Source organism: Alosa pseudoharengus, unplaced genomic scaffold (assembly GCF_046254945.1).
Source record: "Alosa pseudoharengus isolate Yale_2024_CS ecotype anadromous, Long Island Sound unplaced genomic scaffold, YU_APseudo_1.1 YU_APseudo_1.1_scf_24, whole genome shotgun sequence".
Lineage (NCBI taxonomy): Eukaryota > Metazoa > Chordata > Actinopteri > Clupeiformes > Clupeidae > Alosa > Alosa pseudoharengus.
The window spans coordinates 28,703,760-28,730,295 of record NW_027468689.1 but is presented as its reverse complement, the minus strand read 5'-3'; the positions used below and the strand labels follow the sequence as shown (position 1 = coordinate 28,730,295).

The window sequence follows — 26,536 nt, the reverse complement described above, 5'->3', positions numbered from 1 at the left end:
TGATATTGAATAAAAACGGTGTGTGGAATGAACATAAAGGACTAAAGTCATACTTTTAATACAAATATTACTTAGTATAGTTTATTTTTCTTACATTTTTATTTTAGTATTAATGAAGTATTTCAATGACATTCAAGCAAACATTATTTCTATGGATAGTCAAAGAATGGCTGAATCTGTATAAGATAGATGTGTCAATTAACCCTGTTTCCAACTTGCCCAAGTTACTTTAGGGTATAATTTAGCAGACATTATAATTTTGCTCCCTCCATCAGTTTTAGAGGCCATGGTGAAAGAGTAGCTAGTGTCGCTCACTACCAGGGTAAAAAGCAAGCCTGAACTTACGAAATTTGAGGCCATTGTATAAAATTATCCATTTACACAGCCTGGCCCATGCCTGAATGCACAGTGCCTGAGAACTTTAAGCCCTGCATTACAAACCTGACAATACTGCATATGTATATCAGATATCATATATCAATATCTCAAATCATACACATCTAGTGCTAATGCCAGATCTCATCCCACTGAACACTTGACTTCCTGCACCATTTCAGTTCATTTATGGGCAGACGCTGAAATCTGACCTGAAATAAGAGCCGGCAGACAGGTTTAGATGAGAGGTAGGTTTTAATTGGACATTTTTTTTTCTTTTTGTAGCCCCTGACGTTGAGACCCAGCCCATAGCCATTTAGAGTGGGAGCTTTGCATAATAGATCTCTCAGAGTGAGAGCGCACAGCTACAGCGTCTGATAATCACACCACCCATCTGCTGCGCAGCACAGTAGCGTAGCGTAGCGTAGCGTAGCACTCCGCCTCTGCTGTCAGTCTTGTTCATTATGAAGAAGAAGAGAGGAAGAAAAATAACACCCAACTGTTGCAGTTGCACACACATGAAAGGGGAAAAAAAGATGCTCTTTAACACCTCAACTCACTGGCTTGATCACGCAAGTGATCGTGTTTAGATAGATGGAAAAAGAGGGGACACTTTGGTTAGGTACACAATACTAACAGATGTCCATGATCTACCATGATTTCTAGCTTCGAATCAAGTCAATAAAATAATAGAATAACTTAATGTTGACTAATCAAATCAACAGAGAGCACGAGTCTTAATAGTGTTGGGCAGGTCATCGGATTAGTCAAACTACAATCATTACCATGATTTTAAATTCCACAGTGAAATGAATTCATATGATGTACAGTGAAGCATAGTGCTCCCTGATGTAGCAAGAGGCAGAGGCTGTAAAAATCAACCAAATTCTCAAATACTCTGTGCAGAGTTAATTTCCTATATACATAATTACACAAAATATACCCACTTGCGTCTCTACACACAGGTGATTGAGTTCATGTTGACCTGCGACAGCTGTTCATCTGAGAAAACACAAGACTTTCAATTTCTTCAAAAAGGACAAAAAATATCAACATACCACCAGCTTCATTACAATGTTCTCCAAAAAGCTTCTTCTGTAAATGTCCGTTTTTGTACTAATAAAAGAAAATAAATCAGTCTTTAAACGGATGCATCAGTATCCAATCTACCACTATATTAGCTGGGTGTCTGAGACAATGAGCCGAGAATGAGCAGTTTGCACGGCAGAGAGAGAGTGAGAGAGAGAGAGACAGATGACGTAAGACAACACAAGCCCTGAGACAGTGCTTTCTCAGATCCCCCCTCGCCTCCCCTCGGCTTGGACTCTCCCTCCAGCATCCAGTAGGTGGCAACAGTGAGCGCAGCCTGGTCTTTGGCGGAGGCAGAGGCTCCGTGTCCCAGCAGGGCTTCTCCATGGGCCTCCATCTCTCGGCAGGTTTAAAAATCTCACTTGAGGCTGCTCCTCGCTTTCCCTTACCTCAGTGTCCTCCACTGGACAGAGGGCCCGTCACGTCTCCTTTTTCCACTTCTCTGTGTCCGCTCTTCCACTCATTCTTCCTTCTTTCCCTTCCTTACCCAGAGTCCCTCAGTGCTGGAGCAGGAAGTTGGTTGCCATGTTGATGTCGTTGTTGGATGCTCGCAAGGCCTCCTGGGCGTCCACCCTGGAGAAGCCCATCTCCATTAACCTGGCAACCTGTGAACACACACACACACATTCAGAAATACGTCACATATAATCAATGGGTAATACATTCATATATAAACATAACATAATATTTAGAATCAGCACACATACAATGCAAACAGAAATAAACATCCACAGATGCAACAAACACGCATAAAAGCACAAACACCTTCAGGAATGAAAACAATTCATGTATAATTATCTCATTTAGACATTCTTCAGTGCGCTTGAGATCACACCTGTGTCCTTGTTCTCTGTAAACTCACCTGTTCCTCAGCGACAGGGCTGTTCTCAGGGGGAGGGGAGGGCCCGGGACGTCTGGCCTGGGCGACGGCAACAGCGGGAGTGGCATTGCGCCCTCTCTGCCGGAGCGTGGGGAAGAGCCAGCCCCAGTTGAGCAGACCAGCCTGTGGGGCAGAACACGAAACATCACGCTGGACATCAGTCAAGGATCCAGTAGTGTCTAAGCGCTGTGTCTAACTGAAACAGGTTCATCACATTATATGCAAGTCTGCTTTTTTGCAATTAATATCCACTATTAAGCCTAATGCCCACTGGTGACGATATTCGCGTCTATGGATCTGACACTCGAAGATATTTTCTAAACTTTGGCGTGGACGACCGTCAGACTCTGCCAGCAGCTTTGATCCGCTAAAAGTAATGGAGTTCTAAACTTTGGCGTTACTTGACGGTTGATGCGTGTCAGACGCCACCAGTGGAATTTGGACTATACATTTGTTTCTTCGTTTCACTATGCCAGTGGTTCTCAAAGTGTGGGGCGGGCCCTCTAGTGGGGAATGGAGACATGACAGGTGGGGCGTCACAAGCAGGAAGGAGGAAAATGTGTCTTTTTATCTTTATTCATGCCTTTCCTTTTTGAACAAGGGAGATTACACATTGAAAACTAAACAGTAACACATTATAGGAGTTATAAACAGGTCTACATACATGTACATTAAAACATCATCAGATCCAGGGGACTGAGACGCGAAATGTGACACTATTTGAACGTTACCATTTTGCTGCGTGATGGGGTCAGGTGGGATTTGAAAATTCCCCACCTCCAAAGTGAGGAATGATGGCAAAAGTTTGAGAGCCACTGCACTATGCCAATTATGGTCAGGTGATATTATTTAATGAATCATTTCAAACACCATGGGACTACAGAGCAATCTGAAGTCAGATCAATGATGAGCCTACAGATATACAGCGGTTGACTAAACCTTGACACTATCATTATCAGAAGTCACCCCATTTACCCTGAAAAGCTATAAAGGGAAACTGAGAAACAGATGGCCTTCCATAACGTGACGTGTTCAACGTGATGATAACAGCATTTCCAGGTACTAGACATCACTAGACTTACACCAGCTTCTTCTAATAGCTAGCTTATCAAAGGACAAATCAAAAATGTCAACTAAACCCCAACCAACCAGTCAGCTGCCTACTCCAAAGCCAACACCAAACAGGATATTGTGCCTAACCAACAGAAGTGATTAGACATTACACATTTCCTGTGAAGAACCCACAAAAAATTCAAGTGAAAACATAATGGAAGTGAGATATGGTAGCAGACTTGCTGACATTCATAACACTAAAAAAGCCCATCACATTCAGTTATTTAAAAAGAATAGCATCATTTCAACTGTGTGTCATATTTCTTACAAGAAGATGATGACAACTGACCTGTAATGGTTTAGGCAATGTCTTAAAACCCTTGTGAAAGGTTTTTCCAAAATGTTGCAGAAATTTTAATCATTGTGAATGATAAACTGATATGATCTGAAGATGTAACCTATTTTAAGAATCCAACTGATTCTGCCCAACAGCTTATTTCATGCAACGGTGACGTTCAAAAACTAGTGGGTTCACATGTACTGAATTTACTGGGACGTGACTCTATTCAAGGCACCGCATTCTAAATCAGCTACCAATATGGCCTCTCTCCTGTTGCCGGATGAGACTGGCTGCTATTTCATCATCTAAAGATGAGCATTCTCCTCTGTTGCTCTGTGTCTGACCGCAGTGTTGTTGATGATGAATCAGGCCTTTTAGACTTCTGTCAGCGTTCAGTTCCTCTGGTTTCTCTTGAGAAAAACGAAGGCTCTGTTGTGCAAGAAAAGTTCTCGTCACTGCAGTTTACATAATTATTATATAATGTTGTGAAATGAGAATCTCAAAATGGTGATGGCTTTACTGTTTGGTGCAGCTCTAGGCATGTGAGAGTGAGGCAAAGTAGTTTTCCCTGACTGGTCAAGTACGTCACTGATGAGCTTTATAAACTCATATTGTAGATCAATCGGTATAAAAAAAATGCTCCACAATGCTAAAAACATCTACAACCCCAATTCCAAAAAAGTTGGGACGTTGTGTAAAATGTAAAGAAAAACAGAATGTGATCATCTGGATATCTCCAACCCTAACCCATATACAGTATAGCCGCAAATAGGACAGACAACATTAAATGTTGACAATGGCAGGATTTAGGGACTTCATCATCTACAGTATAGTAGACTGGGAATACCCATACGAACCTTTAGCAAATTTTGGATTTGCTCTGCAGGTCCATCTGGCCAAGAGGCTTTTGAAGCTCATTTCCAATGTCCCTTAAACAAGGGCACACAAATGCAATCGCTAGTCCGGCATGGATGTGTATTTCTTTGGAATTGAGTAAACAACTGCATTTCCTTCGTTTAGCCACAAGTAGCCACTTGGGCCGTCACCCCCATGAATGTCGCTTACTGTTTGCCATGGCAACACAACAAACACACATGCACACACATGAACACACGACCACACACGAACACACACGAACACACATGAACACACACGAACACACAAATACACATGAACACACGCACTTCACCTCAAACCATCCAGTGGGCTTTTTGAAGTTTTGACAAGCTACAGTCCTGCGTCAGTCAAACCTGATGTGTGTATGTCTGAGTTTGTGTAGGTGTCAGGCTGTGGTTGTTTGTGGTTTCCTTCTCAGGCTCAAGAAAGCACACTCGCTTGTTGTCTGTGAGCACGTCTACACGAAACCAACGGGTGTATTTTCTTTTACCGCTTTCACCGATAAAGAAAAAACTTGCGTGCACATACAGAGGTGAAAAGGGCTAAAAGTGCTGTAATGCATATGCCAGACCAGTCGATGGCGCCGGGCCGTGCAGAGGCTTCACATAGGCCTAATTCGCGTAGAAGACAAAACATTGTTGAAACAGTTTGTTAAGCAGTCGGATGAAATAAGGAGACTACAGACAATTCGGGTTTCAACTGTTAAACTAATAAAGTTCATTTTTAAGGTATGTGACTGCTATGTGGAATTTCAAATGCTTAGGCTAGCCTATTGCATTAGGTCTGAGCACCATATTCACTGAAACCGACACTATGCTCCGCCAAAACAACATAAATCAGCCGGTTTTAGAAAAAAACAAAAAACACTTTTACCTCCACCTAGAGCCTGTTATTTGTTTTGCAAAAATCCACAGCTCCCGGTTCTTCTGTTCCAATCAGAGCAGGGCTGTGTGAGATCTGATTGTTAATCACAGTCTGGTGCAGTCTGGTGCGCACTGACGAGCACGAACTCGATGAGAGGGTGCTCGGTGGTAGTGGGGGAGGAGCATGGGAGTTGTAAACATTCAAAATTTTGGCTAAGTCCCCTCAATCTGTCAGACTTGCCAACTGCAGCTTTAACGCGCGTCAGGTTGTAGTAAGCTAATGTTTAACTAAGTTATGCTAATGGTGTGCTTCTGACTTGTGACTTCTGGCTGATACATTGTGCACATGAATCATGATGGGGGAAAGAAAAAAACATTTTAATATGATAAACAAATGGTTAGGTTTGTTCTGACAAGCAGCATGTCAGGTCAGAGTTTAGGGGTGGGGCTATGTCGTCATAAAATTGCCGGCTGTGCTGTCTACACGCGTCTACACGGCAAAAGTTATCCGGTGGTTTCAAAAAATCCCACTTCGGAACCCGGTTACAAAAACTACCGGTTACAGTCTCCTAAACTGCCGGCGTCGTGTACACGCAAGGTGTAACCGATAACAAAAATTCACCGGTTTCAAAATAACCAGCGTCGTGTAGACGGCCCTTGTGTGTGTGTGTGTGTGTGTGTGTGTGTGTGTGTGTGTGTGTGTGTGTGCGCGCGCCAAACCTTATAGAGATCTGGATACACTAAAGGGTTCCTTTCTCAAAAGGGTGGAGGGTGGAAAAAAGCTTTCACTACGGAAAAAGCCTTGGGCCTTGGTTAGAACCGTCACAACTCCTACAGCAAGGAGCCAGCAGCACCACGGCTCCATTCCCAGGAAGCACACACAGGCGGTTAGATATTGATCCTTTAAGTCGCTAAATAAATCAAATAAAGCATCTGCTGAGTGAATAAATGTAAATATTTCTGTCAGTTTGTGTTGAGAGTCACCTGACTGTCATGCCCAGGTGCCTGGCTCTTTAGCCATTTCATCTGGGTGCAGGTTTATTAGTCTATTGGCCTGGCTTCAAGTGGCGGAACTGTTCTGACATCCAGTCGGTGTCAATGCAGCAGCTCACCTGCTTTCTAAAGGTTCATTTACACCAGTGTTTCTTAACTGGTGGGTCAGGACCCAAAACTGTTCTGGGTGGGTCGCGGAGCTTGTGGAAAAAATAAATAAAATTAAATTAATTTAAAATGCTACCTTATCAGATCTAATATTAGACCTGTATTTTAACCGACTTTATTCGTAGCCAATGTCAGTCATTACCATGGACATAGACGATGTTTATGTGACAGGTCATGTTGACATCATTTTAGCGGTAAAACCCAAGTAGGCTGTGACCCTGAATATTTGAAAAAGGCTAGGATATGGATTCACTTAAATTGAGGACAAAATTGGACAGAAACCCCAGTGTGTGGTGTACAGTGAATTGCTGGCACATGAGAGCATGAAACCATCAAAACTAAAATGCCACGTAGAAACAAGGCACCCTTGTCAAAGTCAAACCTGTCGAGTACTTTGAAAGATGACTGTAGGAGTTGAAGACTTCAGAAATGCAATGGCAAACATTTGCATGTTTCAAACAAGTAGGTGCCTTCCCATGTAGCTCACCATATCCGTTCGCTTGAACGCTAAAAAATATATGGGTCACAACCTTATGAACACGGGAAATTGTGGGTCCCAAAGCCACACCAGTTAAGAACCACTGATTTACACCAGAGACGGTGTTCGGTGTCAAAGGATCTTTGTTTACACCAACGGCAGCACATTTTATACATAATGTATTGAGTTAGTTCAAATGAGAGCTATAGTGCAAACATATTTATCCTTCTTTCTTCCATTCTATTTCTAGTGTGCGAGAGAAGCCAACACATACAAAAGTGTGAAGTCTTACTTAACTTCACATCAGGGACGCAGGCAGAGGCCAGTTGTTTCACTCATGTCTTTCTGCAGTTCAGTTAGTAAGTGATGATGCAATAATGGGATAATAAATCTCTTTCCGGGTCCAACGGCTTTCAGAACTCATTTTTCTCCACAGACAGTAAACTAGAAAAAAAAAAGTCCACTATTCAGAGTAGACTTTAAGAAAATTATCATCCTACTACTCACTTGTTGTCTCAACCTTTAAAATACAATTTTGACGGAAGCCTGGACGTAACCCTTGATTGTATTATCTGGCTGCACAGCTACAGTAATTACAGTAATTAAGTTAAGCGATTTTGTTTTACTCTTACTAAAACGGAGGTGAAAAATGAAGGTTTACAAGCGAAAACCGGCTGGCTGATCTAGTAAACTTTTTTTGACGAAAAAGCTGTTGGGCCCGTGATGTCAGACTTAACAACCAAGTAAGATCCCTGGACCTACATTTCCACCTATCCAGGCCCCTTCTGAACCAAACCCAGCCAAACTGGAGCAATACCAGAATCAGAGCTCTCATCCACCCCCCCCGACCCCCACCCGGCACATCATGTCTTAATGCGGTGCATCTCACCTGGGGCTGTTGGGCGTTCCTCCGCACCTGAGCGAGCTGCGAGAGCAGCAGCTGCTGGTCCAGCAGATCCATGCGCTGCTGCCGCTGGACGTCCAGCGTGGCGCCCATGCCCACGGGGGCCTCCTGTGTGGGCTCGCTGCCCTCCAGCAGCGGCTCCAGGAGGAGGGCGCCCACGCGACCCAGCCAGGCGGGCACCTGGAGCAGCCGCTGCACCCACAGGACGTTACAGTGGTACAGCACGCCAGACACCTGTGGGCACACGCGGCACAGAACGGGGGATATTCAGGGGTGGGTTTGGAAAGGATGCACACACCACAAATGTGCTTTCATGGGCTTGTTTAAACAATCAACTAAGAAGAAAAAAAAACAGAATAGGAAGTAAATTAACCAACATGACCATGATGGGGACACCTTTGATATTGTAATATACATCAATAATTATCAATACAATTGACTATTGACCATTCACAAACATTCCCAAGTTCCTTGCATTAGATGTGTCCTTAGATGTGTCTGCGTAGTAATAATAATAGCAATAATAATAATGATAATAATAATAATAATATGTCCCCGGTAGTAAAGAAAGTTCGTACTAAAAAACACATTGTTCTTGTCCATTCTGAGGTGCATTCAAATATGGCAAATAGGCGAATGTTACAATGTTACAACGTTTTCATGCAGGCACTGCAAACTGTTTGATTGAAATGGTAATCCTTAGTTCAGTAGTTTGCTCACTCCAAACTGTTTGATTGAAATGGTAATCCTTAGTTCAGTAGTTTGTTCAAGGATAACTACCTCCTCAGACGGGATGTGTCGGTTAGTGTGTGTTTACAACCTTTGGCAGTGAACTCAAAGCAAATGATACGCTGCCTGAAAATGCTCACCTTCGTTTGCCATTTTGAATTTGAACACACCTCAAACACACAATTAGTCATCTTCATGATGGGTATTGGCATGGCATTGACTGGACAGTGTGTTGTTACCATTACTGGCAACTGTCAAGATGGCACTCAGAATGTTAAATGCCACATCAACTCAGCCACCATGTTGTCATTGCCACACACATATTGAGAACGGTTTGCAACATAATACTGATGGAAACGCTGATATCAATAATATGACAGGAAAAGGCTTCATCCATTGAAGTGTTACTGTAAGCAGTAGTGGGGCCTCAAATTCCCTTTCATCCAATGTAGTTAAGCAGATCTAAAATCACTGGAGCCTATGGCGTCTATGGGCTTGTTGCTTATTACTTACCAGGCCACTGAGAGCGATCACCCACATAAATGAGCTGGATGTGAGCAGCTGTGAGGGGAACAAGTGACAAGAGATGACAGAGTGTGAGAGTGAGAGAGAGAGAGAGAGAGAGAGAGAGAGAGAGAGAGAGAGAGAGAGAGATCACAGGTGAAGATAAACAAATGTAAGCTTCAGTGTTTGTAGAGTGCACATTCACACCCTTCCTCAAAATCCTCAAAACCAGTTTGTGAAACAAACAAACTTAACTTGTTTATCTCGTACAGTATACCATAGTTTTTTTCTGTTGGTGTCAATAACAAACACAGTTGTATAACTCCAATAACAAAGTGCTATATATCTATCTAAACTTAAGTGTATCATTATCGAGATGGGGAAAAAAACAGCAGAAAGCAGAAGGAAAAAAATTCTGGTGAGAATTTCCTCTCTAGTAGTGGTCTGTTCATTTGCGTCATGAAAACGACCTGCCTTTCCCATTGTTGTAATCATCTTTTTTCAGTCAAATACAGGACACAAAAGTAAACGACATGAAAGTGAAATAAAGACTTGTGACTGCAAGATGAGCGCAATGCAAATCTCCAGAATCTTCCATCACACCACATGTCAAGTCTTTGACCTTTGGCACACACGTCTTTCATCACATCCACTCTCTAACAGAAAACTGCTCCCACTGCATCAATGAGAGCTGAAGAGACAGCTAACAGGCTAACATGAAGCCAAGCTAAGGTAAGGTAAGCTAAGGTAACTTTATTTGTACCCAAGAGTAGATTTGGTGGCTGGTAAAAAGAGTAGGGTGCTTACACACATAGCCGACATTAATGACAATGACAGAAAACAGTGACATAACAGTGGCAACAGTGCTCCAGACATAGAAATATGGATAAAAAGTATACAAAAATATTATTAGTGTCAAAATTCAGGGGATAAAATGCAGAATAAAAGTCATCATAGCAGATATAAGTCAGAATAAATAAATAAATACATTAAGAAGGCTGTGCAGTCAATAAGTTAAATAAGTTAGTGTCTAGTCTAACAATAGCCTAAGTGCTATTTAACGTTCTGAAACTAACCGCAAAATTAACTGATACAAACACAAATTGAGCAATAAAAATACAGCTGTAATACTTCCGATTCACACACATCACTGTTGTAATACATTTTTCATTGCTCAAATTTGTGAAGCTTTTGAGGTTCTACTGCACACCATCAGAACCACTGTATTTGGCATATTGTATTGTACAATACAATATAATTATTGTGTTGAACAATCATCTAAAACAGCGGTTCCCAAACTTTTTTCCCCGCGGACCACCTTCTACATCCTGACTCTGCTCGCGTACCCCGACCATCAAACACATAAAAAAGTAACACATTCTATTGACGCATGATAACAAAATCAAAATGTGCAACTGGTCTATGAGCTCTGAAGCAAAAAAAAACTGTGGCATTAGAATGGTTAGATAGCATCTCACTGCAGACCACGCACTGTGGCTTTGGGCAGTCTGTCTCCCAATCCACGTGAAGCCTAGGGCTATATGCCTCATCATACTTTCGTTTTCTTCGCACAGTCTTTTCTGTCTCGTTCTTTCTTTTATCCTTCTGCGCTCCACCTCCACTAGTCTGCCCCCCATCTCATCGTTACCTGTGTCCTGCTCTGTTTCTCTCGCTTCTCCTCTTTGATCGCTTTAATTAGGCCTTTTGGACAGTGTCCGTTTTTTGCCAGTTTTCCATGTTTACGCCGCCTTCTACCTAGCCTATACTTCAACTAAACTAACGCGCCAGATATTCTGGCTGCCCGCAGGAAATCACGTGTATTGTGTGTAGCTTATTTTGAATGAATACATAGCCTATTATAGAGCTTACAAATGATTTCCTTTAATTTCACGGTTCCATATCATTATAACCCGATTCGAAATGATGTATTATTTATGAATTAATTAGATTATTCATTAATTAATTAATCATTTTTAACTCCTTTCCGCCATTGCCCTTTTCATCTCGCGTACCCCCTAGTGGCAGCTCGCGTACCACAGTTTGGGAATCCCTGATCTAAAATAAGGCCTTAAAGGGATATTCCACCATTTGGGGAATTACACTCATTTTCCACCTCCCCTTGAGTTAAACAACTGATTTTTAAATTTTTCCAGTTCATCCAGCCGTTCATGCGAAACAATCCAGTAACTAACCAATTCGTCTACTGCAGCTCAACCTTATTGCTGGAAGTTATAGCCTACGGGGACTATTTTCAGGTTCTGCATATCATTGTGCTGCTGCGCCCATGGTACGTTCGCAACGTTCCTTGATTATTATGGCGGAATGAGAGTATAGTTCCATGTCAAATCAGCCTAGAAAATGGCCACGTTTCATTTTCCGTTAATCTTATTACACTTTGTAACTTGAGAAGAGACAAGTTTTAAATAGGAAAATTACAGGAAATCTTAGTCACTTTTAAGCATGATGCTAGCGGGAGAGATGCTAATGGTCTAATCCGATTCAATGATCTATGCTAAGCTGGAGCTAAAAGTGGTATGACCAGACTCAGAGAATGGCTGGATGAACTGGAGAACTGGAGATGAGTGTAATTCCCCAAATTGTGGAATATCCCTTTAAAAGAACTCGAAAAATACCAAGATATTCTTCCTAGGTGTTTAGAAGGATTTTTCCATCAACACTTTTGCCTTATGACTCTGTAACAAATGAACAGAGATAGTCATACTGTTCCAACATCAAGGGCTGTCTTCCAGGACATGGCCTAATCCTAGCCCTAGACTAAAAGACTATTTCAATGAAGATCTCAAAAGCACTTTTGGTCCAGGACTAGGCTTAATCCATTTTCACACCAGCCCAACATAGTCAAGTGCATTATTTAGATGGGACCATGTGAAAACAGGTTGTGTGAGTGTGAGCGGACAGCGCTCACCTGAAGGCCCACGATGTAGACGAGGGACTTGTTTGTGACGGAGATCTGGCCCAGCAGCTGGGTGACGGGCACCCGCGGGATGGAGCAGAAGAAAGGCACAAAGAGGGCAAAGACCGGACTCAGACTGAGAAAGGAGGGGAAAAGAGGAAGGAGAGAGAGGGGGGATAACAATTGGGCAAAGAAAGAGGGAGAAAGAGAAATGGGAGAAGAGATGGGGGAGAAAACAGAAATAAGTGGTAAGGACTGAGGATCTTCAAAACTAGCCCAGAGATCAGGAGAGACAGATGGTTAAAGACACTGTGACTTTCTAACCTTTTTAATTCAAATTAGGAAAAACCACCACCAAGCATCTGTCCCTGCAGTAACACTGAGTACATCACGCAGGCTGACCACCACTAGACCAGGTACTGATATTGGATCTCTGATAACACACACTTCAACGGTACACACAGAACCACCCCTCCCACCACACCTGTGATTACCCTGCTAGATCAACAGTGCCACACCTTAAAGCAACGGTCAAAACCACAACAGCTGGTGGTTTTATTTCCATATGAAAATTTGGCTCATGTGAATGCACCTTTCCGTGTGTTTCCATCTCTGCTGTTAATGACCATAAAAATGGACATTCACCTAATCAAGAAAGTCTCTTACTGGAATGGTCAAAATGTGCATTAAAATGCTGGATGAAAACCAAGGTCAGGAAGGAGGAGCGGAAATGCAGCCAGTCCAAACCAGACAGTCAAAAACACACTCATTCAAACCCACAACAGTTTGAGACTCTTTCAGTTATATATTTATATATACCCGGCTGGCATGGAAAACAGATTATTTTAAGGCACATGATGTTGATGACGCACTTTTAGGTTAAAGTTAACCAGACATCATTTTTGGACAGATAAGTGTGCTGCGAAGCCATCCTGCCACCACTCACTCAGAGCCAATCAGAACTTATCTGGATAATATAGCTAATACACATCTGCAAACATTAGCATTACACATCTGGAGAGTCTGTCTGAGCCATTTCTTGGGTGTTGGGGTAGACCAGGAGAACCAGTCCTAAAGCCACCTCAAGCTAGCATGCATTAACTCTGCGCATCAAAACTCCCACATGGACAACAGTTGTCATACAAAACAGAAGACAGTTCTCATTTGCATTTGGGAAACTCCATACTAAATGTCACAGCGATGTGGGGTGCAGTTCCCTTTTCACTTAGAGGAACTGCTAAGCAGAGCTAATGTAACATCAGGCCGATCCCTGAGGTGTGAAGGAAGTTCCTCACCAAAGTGAAAAATATTATAACTGCCCTGAGTCATGGCATGCTTACTGCTGCAGGTCAAATCTCGTTCAAGTCTGCAATGTGTACGTGACTCGGGGCTCTGTGAGCACAGATATTCAGCAGCCCTTATCAGACTCCCACAGGTCAGGGGTTTCTGCAACCCACACACTTTCAAAATGAATATACAAAACCAAACTTTTCTCTTTGGCAGCTTGTCTGTCTCATGCCTGACAACACACACGTCCACATCATCACTGTAAACAGAGAGAGAGGGAGGGAGGGAGGGAGGGAAAGGCAGTCAGCTAGACAGGGGGGGTGCTACAGGAAATGATGTCAAAGGGCTTTGCCGCACCATCAGAAGGCGGTATCTCTTACACTTCTTCATTCTGGCGCTGTTTAGTGACCAACTGTCACAGCAGCATGTGTTTGTGTGAGATTTCAACTACCAAAGTGTTCTCTCTGAATGCCATGTTTCAACACTGAAAAAAATTGCATAGCATATCTACTCAGCCAGTAGGTGAGTACAAGTTCAGGTTAAATGTAATGTTAACGTTAGATGTTACATGTTTATGCAAATTCTCTCTCGCTCTGTGTGTTTGTGTGTGTGTATGTATGTGTGTTTAGAATTTATTCACACATTGGTCAGAATGTGCTATGAAATGGCAACACATAGGTCAGAATATGCAGTGAAATGCCTATAAATGTATGTGTGTACAGCTTTTTACTTCTACAATGTTACTTCACAAGTTTGCTTGACTACTTGAAATCAGCAAAACAGGTGCTCATATGTGCACACAATAGCCCCGTTTACATGGACACCATTTAATCTCTTTATAAATGGAATAATGGCTCAATCGGAAAAAAAGTGCCCAATGTAAACACCTCAACTGATCGGATTCAGCCCGATATGAGTTTCCAATTGAATCGAGAGAGGTGGTGTACTCCGTTCTGATAATCCGATCAATTAAAAAATCCACCTGTGTAAACAAGTACTCTGATTGTTGGAGTACATTTTTCCTTTCTGCCCAGGTGTTCCCTATGTAGCAATAATGCACAGTGACGTAAACAAATGAGTTTCCATGGCGGCAACACAACTAGGAGCTTCTAAATGATGCTTGTTCCATGTAAACGCACAAACACCAATCGGTTTATTTAGCGTTCATGTAAACAGTTTGTTTGAAATCTTTAATCATTCTGATTTTCTCAATCTGATTGAAAAGTCCATGTAAATGGCTCCTGATACACTTTAGAATGATTTCAATAATAGCCTATACCACCATACTTTTTATGTTTAAATGTGTATGTGTGCAGATGCTTATTTCATTATCATTCAAATGATTATTTTCAAAGGTGCAGTCAGGAATTTTACGCGATTTCAAGCCCATAACATTTTTGGCACATTTCAGCAATCATCTTTTCATGGCCGCTAGCTGCCCATTTCAGTGGATACACTGTAAAAAAAACAGTTTGTTTGTTAACCCAGGTTAAAAAAAAACTGGAAACAAACAAACTGGGGGCAACCTGCCCCCAAAGATAAACGAAACCCTGCGTGGAAATTCTCTGGGAATACTGAAGGTTGGGGTGAGCAATCTCTCGTTTGGTCCTTGGTTAAATTATAATGTACGTTTTTTGCACAAAAGCTTCTGCTAATGAATGTAAACATCAACATAAACACAAACAAACAAATCCCTGACTGTGCCTTTAATAAGCCTTCATAATATAAATAAGCATATAATACCATCCATGACTCTGTAAAGAGAACTGATTAATTAGGTGCAAGGTGAGTCTTCAAACGTTCCCATTTCTCTAACTACACATGCAGTGTGTGTACTGGTAAATTGAAGAAAGGAAACTATCACCTAGACAAGGCAGAAACCTCACCACTGAAAACAGATGTCACACGCAATCTCCTCCATAAGCTTCTGAGTACATAGTGTACAAACAGAAAAAAAACTTCTTGGAGAGCAACACATGGCACAACATGTGCCTACAACCCATCTAAAACCGCATGCAGCAAGGTGTGAGCTCTCTGTCTCTCTCTCTCGGCCTCTCTCTCTGTGTCTCTCTCTCTCTGTGTCTCTCTCTCTCTGTGTCTCTCTCTCTCTGTCGGTCTCTCTCTCTCAGGGTTTGCACTCTCTGTCTTCAGATCCACGGGGGCCCCTTTCCTGTGTTACACCACACCATGCTGGGAGTGGAGAGGAACGAGAGCAGTGTCACAGACGGCGTGAACTGCACGGGCCTGTACGACCACCGGGGCGTGGCACGCGTGCTCATGCCGCTGCACTACACGCTGGTGTTCGCCCTGGGCCTGCTGGGCAACAGCTTGGCACTGCACGTCATCTGGGTGCAGCGGTCCAAGATCAACGCCACCACGCTCTACTCGGCCAACCTGGCGGCGTCCGACGTGTTGTTCGCGCTCTCGCTGCCGCTGCGGGCGCTCTACTACGCGCTGGGCTTCCACTGGCCGCTGGGCGAGATCGCGTGCAAGGTCAGCGGCATGCTCTTCTACATCAACACGTATGCCGGCGTCAACTTCATGACGTGCCTGGCGCTGGACCGCATGGTGGCGGTGGTGGGCCCGCGGAGGCTGGCCCGGCTCCGGGAGGTGGCCACCGTGCGTTGGGTGTGCCTGGGCGTCTGGCTGCTGGTGGCTGTCCAGACGCTCCCCTTGCTGGCCATGCAAATGACCCGCACCGAGGCCGATGGCAGCGTCTCCTGCATGGAGTACCCGAGCCTGGAGGCGTCCGTGGGCGAGACACTGCCCCACACACTCATAGGCGCCGTTGCCATGGGCTACGTGGTGCCCGTGATCACTATCCTGGTGTGCTACTCGGTGCTGTGGCACAAGCTCCACAGCGTCACCCGCGTCAACCAGCTAAGTGTGCGCTCGGGACGCAGCCAGAAGGCCATGGGCGTGACGGCAGGGGTAGTGCTGGTCTTCCTCGTCTGCTTCACACCATACCACGTGAACTTGCTCCAGTACATGATCCGGAAGCTTCTGTACCGGCCCGGCTGCGATGAGCTGCGCTCTTTCCAGGTGTCGCTGCACGTCACCGTCTGCCTGATGAACTTCAACTCCTGCCTGGATCCCTTCGTCTACTTCTTCGCCTGCCAGGGCTACAAGCGCAAGGTGCTAACATTGTTGAAGAAGAAGGCCCTCCTCTCTAAAAGCATATACTCCTCCCCCGAGAGCTCCGGCTCCAATGTGAACCGCTACAGTCTCCGTATGCGCCTCAACAGTGTCAGGGACAAGGACAAGGACAAGGACAAGGACGAGTCACTGTGATGGCCAGAGGACTCAAGCTGGGTCCCAACCAAAACAGCCTGGAGTATTTCGGATTCGTTTTATCTGATGACGCTTGTTTTCTTTACTGATGCTGATTGTTTATGATATGCAGCATAAATCCATTTTTATGGTACAGAACTGACTGAACACAGGACAATAATTTGCCAGTGACAGCAAATGCTCCACCATATTTGGACACAGATACAACATTCTTTGTAAGGCAGAGTAAAAGCTAGAGCGTAAAAGCGCTAAGAGAATTGACTGCATTTTCTTATTTGTGTATTTCCATTGAGAATTTCTATTAAAGATTAGACATGAATCTATAAAAGCAAGCTCACTGAGTCTATAAGGAAAAAAGGACCTGCTGTCATAGACATTTTTCATCTCAAATGTCAACACAAAAGCTGAAATCTGATAAGAGCTGCTGCAAAAAGTAATAGACGATAAAAGTACATGTGGTTTCAATGCATTTGAGGCAAAAAAAAAGTTTCCTTTAGTTTGCATTTGTGAGATCTCCAATTTTCTTTTTCTTTTTGAATATAAAGTCAACAGAGTGAATGCAAGTGAAAGCATGCTCAAATGATCACCCTGCTGGGAAAGGTTGTGAGATAGTGTGCAGATATCTTTTTGTCTTCTCAAGTAATGCAATCTCACTATCTTGTATGCTCCCAGTTTAAGGTTACAACATTTCGACCACTGAGGTCTTCGTCAGGTATTCTACAGGTATATTACTTGGAAAGACGTCATATTAAGTTAGCGTATACTTAATGAGTAAATGACTTGGTCTAGAGACTGCAGAATTAGCTTTTGCCATGCCAAAGTCAAAGGGAAAGGTCGCCAAGTAAATGACAGATAACGTTCACAGGAAAAAATTGAAATGATACTTCCTCAAAACAGATTGCACAAATGAGCCTTGCCTACAGAGACCTGCAGATGGTCAACAGTCTCCCCTTTCATGATTTCAGCTGATATTTTTCATATTTAATTTAAAACAATCAGGATGTGGTTAAGATACATTCATACCCAACACTACAAAGCCACCTTCGGCTTGAGTTTAATGGCCTGACCACACACACTGAGAAGTGAGCTCACTGGCCTCACATCAAGATGCCTCCGTTGCACAACAGTCATTGTGTCACCTTCTCATGTGGTAAACAAGCAAGAACACTAATTCCAACACTGAGAATAGCAAGTAAAACCACACCACTACACAGAACACACTCTAACATTATAAAGGTTGTATCAGCGATTTCAGGCCCAAAAAAGGCCCAAACATAAATGATCACATTCATTAATCTTTCCTAACGATCCGCTAGCTGTCTGCCCCATAAGCAGGCCGTCAAAAAAACGTGTCTCTGTAGGCACCCTAGGCTCCGAGATCTGTACACAAAAACAGTTGCTACCAACTATTTACAGCGGAGAAAATAAGTATTGAACACGTCAACATTTTTTTCAGTAAGTATACTTCCAGAGAGGCTATTCGCATAACATTTTCTACAGACATTAGTATTAACTTAGGTAATCCAGACATATTAAAAAATCCAAACATTAATGTCCCTAAGTAGAGTTATGAGTAAAAAAGTGGAATGGCACAGGGAAAAAGTATTGAACACACTAAGAAAAAACAGTACACAAAGGCAAGGAATGGCAAGGAACGAGCTGGAATCTATACATAGTTAGAGAGTAATTATCCCTCCTATCTGTGCAAATTAATGTAAGCTGGGTTAGTACATATTGAGGAGCTATAAAAAGCTTTTTCGTTACCAAGTTGTCACCAGTGTTGGGAGTAATGCGTTACAAAGTAACGCGTTACTGTAATTCCACTACTTTTAGTGGTAACGAGCATGTAACTAAGTATTTTTGTAAATCCAGTAACGCAATTACAATTACTGAAATTTCAAAGAGTTCGTTACTTCCGTTACTCTGTTGATCTTGAATGAACTACTGCAGACAAGATGCACATTTGCTGCTTTGTCTCCCGACCTTAGCTGTGTTTCCAGCGATTGTGTTTCATGTTTAGATTGCAGATGCATTCTTTACAGTTAATAGGAGCCTCCTCACATTCCTCCTTATTTCGGATTTATGCTAAAACACACAAGAGTGCATTACGCTACAATGTAAATGGGCATCTTAAAAGCCTTTTCCCTTTCGTTTCCATCTCGTAAGCTCCACTACAGTAAAAGCGCATTGTTGTTTATCTCCGCTCTTTTTCGCCTATTGCGCAAAAGCCTCGTTATATCAATTTCTCATTCTTACAACATAGCCACGCCACAACACCAATAGGCTACGGTAGCCTATATATAGCCTTGGCACAAGCAAGCACACGTTTAACTCGAGAGGAAAATGCAGATTTCACTTACCAGATAAAGAAACCTCCAAATAGCCTACCCTACCGTACGTAACAGCGACTTGAGTTATTTGCACAGTATGCTATGTTTACATCGGAATTGACGTCCATGGTGTTATGGATTCATTTGTCTGCGACGGAACATGCAACTTCTCTCTGTAACACTTTATCAGCTGAAGAGTAACCTTCTGCATAGTGCGCGACAATCCCAAACTCTCGGATGCATTAGAACTTATTTCGGTAGGTCAGCACTTGTGCAGCGCAGGCTTTTCCCAAACTGGTGGTGCTTAAATACAACTGTGTTCAAAGCAGGATGAGGATAACCTAAGGTTATGTGTGTGTGAGCAGACAATAACTGCTTTGAAAATAGGCCATTTAAAATTGTTTCACATTACATCCCATTGAACGAATTCCATGTAGCCTACAGAAGGATTGCAATAATAATGATAATAATAACTTATTACTATATTGCAGAAGGCAAGTAGTAAGCAAGCAGTAGGCAGTGTACTGTACATATCTATCAAACCACCTAGATGGTGAGGGTGGCGCAAAACAAGGTCAGGGAGGCCTTCATGCATTGTAGAATGTTTTGTGGTCGGAAAAAGTTTGAGAACTCATGCACAAGGCTATTGATTTCAAGGCCCGTTGAAACTACAATAAATAGGTCCAAAAATTAGGTTTATTGTGTGTGTGACTGTTTAGTACTGTTCATATTGACATTTTAAAAGCAGACTTAAAAGTAACTCAAAAGTTACTTTCTCTAGTAACTAATTACTTTTTATATACAGTAATTGGTAACGTAATTGAATTACTTTTGAAAGAAGTAACTAGTAACTGTAACTAATTACTAATTTTCAGTAATTTGCCCAACACTGGTTGTCACACAAGAAACATGTCATGATGGGTAAAAGCAAAGAGCTCTTCCAAGACCTTTGCAACATTATTGTTGCAAAACATATCAATGGAAATGGTTACAGATGCATTTCAAAACTTCAGAATCATCCAGTAAGCAGTATTGGAGCCATTATCTGCAAGTGGAAGGAACATCACTGCATCATCAATCGGCCATGCACAGGATCTCCTCAAAAGTTTTCTGACCAGGAAGTCAGAAGGATAGTCAGAAGTGTAGCCTAAGAGCCAAGGACTACTCCAGAAAGACTTGGAGGCAGCAGGTTCAATTGTTACAGAGAAAATCATAGGTAATGCACTCCACCGCCATGGCCTCTATGCACGCTCACCCCACATGACTCTATTACTGAAGAAAAACATGTCGAAGCTCATTGAATGTTTGCTACACAACATTTTGACAAGCCTATGAAATACTAAGAGAATGTATTCTGGTCAGGTGAGAGCAAAATTTAACTCTTTGGATGTCATACTACACACCATATTTGGAGGAGAAATGGCACTGTGCATCACACTAAAATACCATACCAACAGTGAAGTTTGGAGGTGGAGGCATCACGGTGTGGGGCTGTTTTTCATCTCATGGTACTGGCAGACTTCATACAGTTGAAGAAATGATGAATGGAGCCATTTTTTCTGGGAGAATCTTGCCATCCACCAGAACAATGAGGATGAGACATGGCTAGACCTTCCAGCAGGACAATGATCCAAAGCATTCAGCAAAGGAAACTCTCAATTGGTTTCAGAAAAAGGAAATTCAGGCCCTGACTTAAATCCAATTGAACAGTTTTGGAAGTTACCTAAAGATCAGGATTTACAAGAGGGACCCCTGGAATCTTCAATATTAAAAGACTATCTGTTTAAAAGAATGGGCCAAAATCACACCTGAATACTGCGACTGATTAGCTTCGTCATAGAGGAAATGCCTTGAAGCTCTCATTATAAATAAAGGGTTTTCTACAAAGTATTTAAGACATTTCAGTAGGCGTGTTCAATACTTTTTTCCTGTGGCATTACACTTTTTTACTCATAACTCTACTTATGAACATTAATGTTTGGATTTTTTTATATGTGTGGATTACCTAAGTTAATACTAATGTCTGGTGAAAATTTCATGCAAATAGCCTCACTGGAAGTATACATTTTAAATTGGACAGAAAAGTGTAACTCGCCATCACACATAACTTAAGGCCATCACACATGTGCTTGACAGACAAATGATTATCCATCAAACAAAGAAGTGATTATTGTGACATTCTGCAGAAAATGACCCATTATAGACAGTTGTTGTCTATAATGTATAATTCGAATTACAATGTATATGTCTATAATTGTATAGTAAACTGTTTTAGTGCATCGGAGGCTTCATTCAATGCATCAGTGCTAACAATTCTCACACACACAGAGGGACAGACACAGAGGACGGACAGAGAAGCCCCAAGATAGAGAGAGAGGACAGAAGAGAGAGAGAGAAAAGAGAGGGGAGAGAGAGAGAGAGAGAGAGAGAGAGAAAGAAAGAGAGAGAGAGAGTGAGAGAGACACTTACAGACCCGCGGGCAGCATCTCCACCTGCATCTCAAACAGGAAATGAAGGGCTTCAGCCAACAGGATGTCCACAGCAGCACCGAGAGTCCACGTCCCCAACAGAAAGGACTGCAGCCGGAAGCAAACTCCAGTTACTACAACAGCAACTAGCGACTACTGACCAGGTCAAACACCACATGATGGTCCAAATGACCAGGCCAATGACTACATGTCATTAATAACATGATGTAACATGATTTCACTAGTAACATACATAACTAACAAGATATTGTACTAGGGCTACTAATTTTCAACTGATAATGAACCATACTTCTGCATGTGGAATGACTAAACCATGACCTTTAATAAAGGCATAACATCCGTGGGTTCTATGAAAGAGCCCTAGAGAGTGGAAACATAATTTACCACAACTTACCGCAAACTTGCGTGAGCCAAACCTCCTCTCGAAGATGCGAAAGTTGTAGATAAGCAACCCACTGCAGAACGTGTCCTTTAGGTCCAAGCAGATTATTCTTCCACTGAGCAACCTCCAGATCTGAGACAAAATAGAGATGGAAAACAGAGTAAGAGTTATTTATCTCGGGCATCACCCACGCCTGACACTGCCAGTATCCTCATTCTAGTCCAGATGTTACCCGTTATCTTACCCAAGTTTGTCACTAAACACCATCCTTGGCCTAACCCCCAGGCTGAGGCCTACCTACCTGATATTCTTCCTTCACTGCTTGTAGGTTGTACTCAAACAGGCTTTGATACTGGGGCAGGAGCAGTGTAAGCAGCACCGTCAGGGCAGTGGGGACCAGCAGCAGGCTTTTCGAGAGAGGGGCTTTATCTGTGGTAAATCAGAACCGCACACATGACATCAACACATAATATGTGGTAATAAGTGGTAGGTTAGGCTACTTGTTAATTTTTGTCTTCTTACTGATGTCCATACAACACAATGGCATGAAGGGAGCACAGACCCTTTTTTACCAAAAACAGGCTAATGGCAACATGTGAATAAACATAAACAAAGTGAAGTACAAGAACGGGGTTCTGTGTTGTGTTACAATATAATATAATGAGTTACAATCCCTGCAACAAGCAGATTGTACGGAGTTAGCCTATAGGCTAATGGTAGCGCTAGGCTAACACTAACAAGCTAACTTATTTGAGAAACATTGATTGTTGTTACGATATCTGACATTCACAGAGGGCCAACTAATGCTGGACAACAATATTTTGGAAAAACAACGACTGTTGACATGAGTCTAGACTGAAATCGTTTGAGTTACAGCAGCTTTACGCCCACTTTACGCCCACGAACCGCAAGAATTCCAGATTGCATCGCTTCTAACGTTATGTCTCTCACTGGGTTGAAATGTAACGCAACATAGACATACATGGTTTTAACTTCACTTCCGCGAAAACAACAGGAACGAATGAATACAATGCAATGCGAACAAATGAATGACAATGCAAAGCCGAAGCATGACAGTGGAAATGGCAATAGGGTCCATGTCAAGAAAGGTGGAAGGTGGACAGCCTACTTACACATTCCCCTCGACCCAGTGGTCGTGAACATATTGCCAACGAACACTAAAGAAAAAAAAGAAAGGATGCGAAACGGACAAGAAGGCACAGGGACTAACGTAAAACTTAAAACAAAAGTTAAAGAAGGTACCCAGTAAGGGAAAGGAAAGGGGAAAGGGTACCGTGAACGGAAGCTGTGGAGGATCAAAATTAATTCATGCGCTGAAGTCATCTGGTGGTGACTGCAACGAAATTCGCGTTTGTGTTTGGCTGACTGGATGAGCTTTACGGCTGTAATAGGGCTAACCTAAATTTTTAACGCTGTCATTTGTAAATAAGTTAGCGCTGACTTCACAGATTAGACTTCTTGGAATTGGACTGCTCGTCTTGATAGGGATGGACAAATAAAAACCTAGGCCTAAATTATAAGAATTAGGCTATTAAATTATATGAATTACACATAAAAAGAATTAGGCTATTCAATTATTAGGCTTTTAAATTATATGAATTAGACATAAAAACATTTAGCCCTATGCACAATTGTATACATGGCACTGAAGACCCCTGGCCTACACATTATTGTTGGCACCAAGGATGTAGTGGTAAAATAAAAGGTGGGTAAAATATGAAATCTGGGATCACGGAGATAAACTCTATTTCTGACATTTCAAAGGTGGATAAACTGTGTTTACTAGCGTTTAGACTGGTTGGCACAGTTTAATAAGCGACACAATTTTAGTCCCTGGCTCCACCTCTCTATCAATAAGTGGTCCATGCATGGTCTGAAAAACGTTGAGGATCTTTGAGATGGTTTCATTGCTTCACTGCTTGGGAGGCAAAATAGGAAGATGGTTGTGTAAACAAAGAGGGAAACAGAAGAGAACACAGAAGTAGTTCTGAGTTTCCAGAGAATACCGAAGTAAGAGTTTGGAATGTGCAACTTGAGTAATGGTTCAGTGTAACTGAAGGCTAGTTAGAATCTGATACCATGTTTGGTCAGGGCTCCACATTAGAGATTCTGTATTACTTTGCCTAACTGCATATTATAGACACTGAACTGTCCAATTAGGCGTGATGTGGCCAGTGTGACTTCAAGCCAGGGGCTAGAAAATGTGGGCCCTGACAAGACAGTAATTCTGGGCCCCCGATAATACTATATTCTGCTCTCTGGGGTGCCTCTGTCAGTGCTGGGCCCTTAGAATCGTTCTAAGACCCATGTTAAGCTATCTAAAGGCATGATTTGTCTTTTTTACTTCTTTCCCCTCATAGCAGGCTTGCTTAGGCTATGCAAAAGCATATTTGCTTAATGCCAGCTGTCAATATCTGTAGGCTATTCATGGAATAACTGGAAAAATTCTGTTGGATTCTGTTGGATATATGGGGACATGTCCAAAGAGCATTGTTTCAAGTGATGTTACAAATGTTAAAAGATCTAAGGTGGGAGGTTATGAATGGGCATTGGTCAGCAAGATCAAATATTGTATGATTTCCTCTTCGTCCAGAAGGTGGTAGTGTAGGCTACGGATCTGTTTCCTCCCATTTCTACATATACAACAGGTAGCCTAGTCCTACTAGGGTTCAACACACTGCCCCAAAGGAATAATCATCCACAGGCCTTGACAGATTGGTAAATCTATCTCTGTTTAATTCACAATATTGATTAGGCTAGTCTTTTGAAGTTTCTCTTCTATAGGCATATTGCTTTGCGCAGTGTTTCATAACCTTTCTCCTCCACCTGGTTATTTTACATGATCTGAAACATGTAGGCTATGCCTTTGAATTAAATCCTTTTACGAAGTTGGTTCCCAAATCCCATAGGAACTCCAATGCATTTGGCAGTTAACTGGATTGATGAAATTCCATCCGCCATCTCTCAATATAAAAAAAATGCCCAGAACTTATCCAGTTTCTTTTATCTCAAACAGATTTCGCTGTTCAGGGTTTAATGAAAACACGATTGTCTTTCACTGAGTTAATTTGGAAGCTCCGGTGGCCAGCTGTCTACACTGCGGGAATGAAAAGAGACAGTCTAAGCTGCTACAGTAAGTAAAAATACCTTTGTTTGTTCCCCACCGCTGGCTCCGAGATAAATGAGCTTGTTTGTGTAACGGCCATCTGTTTGGTATTTGATAGGTGCGGCGCAGAAGCGCTTCCTTGGAACCGCAGCAGAAGCGCTACCTCGGCCCAAGCTTGACGCGGGCCATCTCCATCGCTGAGCGCTAGGGATTTTCAAAAGCTAATCATGTAATTGGACACAATAGTCAATGACTAATGGAGACCAGCCAGCTGTGACTTGTGAGCGCATTGTTAGCTGTTATGAATATGAAGACAGCCTTATTAGCGTCCACTCCTCGGCGCAGTCTCTCACCAAAATAAATTGACAAAATTATTGTGGCGTTCATAAAACTGACGTGCATCGTAGGACACTATAGCCTATACACCCATGTTATTTCCAATAGACATACATGTGACATTAACCTATGAGCATCAGACTTGTGTTTTGGGCATGGAAAGAGTTAGGTAAAAGCATGCAGCGGCAATTATATATATATATATATATATATATATATATATATATATATATATATATATATATATATATATATATATATATATATATATATATAATATAATTATATATATATATAATATTTTTTGCAAAGTTGTTTCTAGGGCATACTAAAACAATTTGTCCGATTGGCACTGGAAAATTAAAGAAGGCGGTCACATCAAGATGGCCTCCTAAAATTGACCAGACTAAATGTTTTTTTCTCATAGAAAAGCATGTACTGGCTCAATTTCACCAACAGTAACAGACAAGGGAGGATACAAGGATCCCAACAGTACCTCATTTTTTAAAATCAGGCATACTAGTCAAAAGTTAGGCTACATGCACAACATCCAAAAAGCCTAAAAGGCATGTTTGCAGTGCCCCCTAGACGTCAAAGGGCACCAAATTGTATGTGGGCAGTTCCAGCGTTATGGATGTGACAATTGGACTCATATTGGTAAACAAAATGCCTTAGAGTGGGGGCAAAATTAGTATCAGTGAATTAATTTGCATAACTTTTAATGTAACCTCTGTCCTCTGAATACTGAGAAATCCTCAAATTTCATATAATCAATTTCATCCTAAGAATACAAGGCATTTTATCAGCGTTATGGATGTGACATGAAATGGACACACTTTTGTGAGAGATTACAGGTTTTCTACAAACTCTGTGAATTTTAAAGGAAACTGCCGAAACTATGATATATGTACCATGAAGGAGACTTGAATGAACACAAAAAGTATGTTTTTGAAACTATGCGTCATTTTCGTAATGCATTATGTAGGAAAAACTGGCGTTATGGATGTGACGGTTTCACGTTATGGATGTGACGTGTCTGAACCAGTCCTCGACAAACTACATAAAACACATAATTAAGTAGTGAATTTTGATATGAAACAATTGAAA

General features: G+C 42.1%; 2 protein-coding genes and 1 long non-coding RNA gene across 8 annotated transcripts; 2 read left to right on the top strand and 1 right to left on the bottom strand.

Annotated features, from left to right (window-relative positions):
- Positions 1–611: 611 nt before the first annotated feature.
- ubac2 (UBA domain containing 2) lies at positions 612–23,272 on the bottom strand. Of its 4 annotated transcripts, XR_012990956.1 has the most exons (11): positions 23,100–23,272; positions 22,268–22,395; positions 21,979–22,098; positions 21,565–21,671; positions 12,200–12,323; positions 9,283–9,330; positions 8,026–8,274; positions 2,327–2,467; positions 1,854–2,069; positions 1,323–1,377; positions 612–874 (listed from the first exon to the last, which is right to left on the bottom strand). XR_012990956.1 is itself a non-coding variant. In XM_076303696.1 (9 exons), exons 1-9 carry the CDS (start codon positions 23,128–23,130, stop codon positions 1,962–1,964), a joined length of 1,056 nt encoding a protein of 351 aa, XP_076159811.1. In that variant the 5' UTR covers positions 23,131–23,272; the 3' UTR covers positions 612–1,961. The 4 variants fall into 4 exon arrangements, 1 of the variants encoding a protein (XP_076159811.1); XR_012990954.1 differs by having other exon boundaries at positions 1,323–2,069; XR_012990955.1 differs by having other exon boundaries at positions 612–1,377.
- gpr183b (G protein-coupled receptor 183b) lies at positions 9,786–17,660 on the top strand. 3 transcript variants are annotated; one of them, XM_076303695.1, is made up of 2 exons: positions 9,786–10,005; positions 15,626–17,660. In XM_076303695.1, the coding sequence occupies exon 2, from the start codon at positions 15,662–15,664 to the stop codon at positions 16,763–16,765; it is 1,104 nt and encodes a 367-aa protein (XP_076159810.1). In that variant the 5' UTR covers positions 9,786–10,005; positions 15,626–15,661; the 3' UTR covers positions 16,766–17,660. The 3 variants fall into 3 exon arrangements, with proteins under 3 accessions (XP_076159810.1, XP_076159809.1, XP_076159808.1); XM_076303694.1 differs by lacking the exon at positions 9,786–10,005 and adding an exon at positions 13,803–13,996; XM_076303693.1 differs by lacking the exon at positions 9,786–10,005 and adding an exon at positions 13,803–13,996 and having other exon boundaries at positions 15,604–17,660.
- On the top strand, positions 22,313–25,349 carry LOC143142655 (uncharacterized). Its single transcript, XR_012990957.1, has 3 exons — positions 22,313–22,400; positions 25,004–25,120; positions 25,212–25,349. It is a non-coding gene; the product is annotated as an uncharacterized LOC143142655 (long non-coding RNA).
- Positions 25,350–26,536: the final 1,187 nt, after the last annotated feature.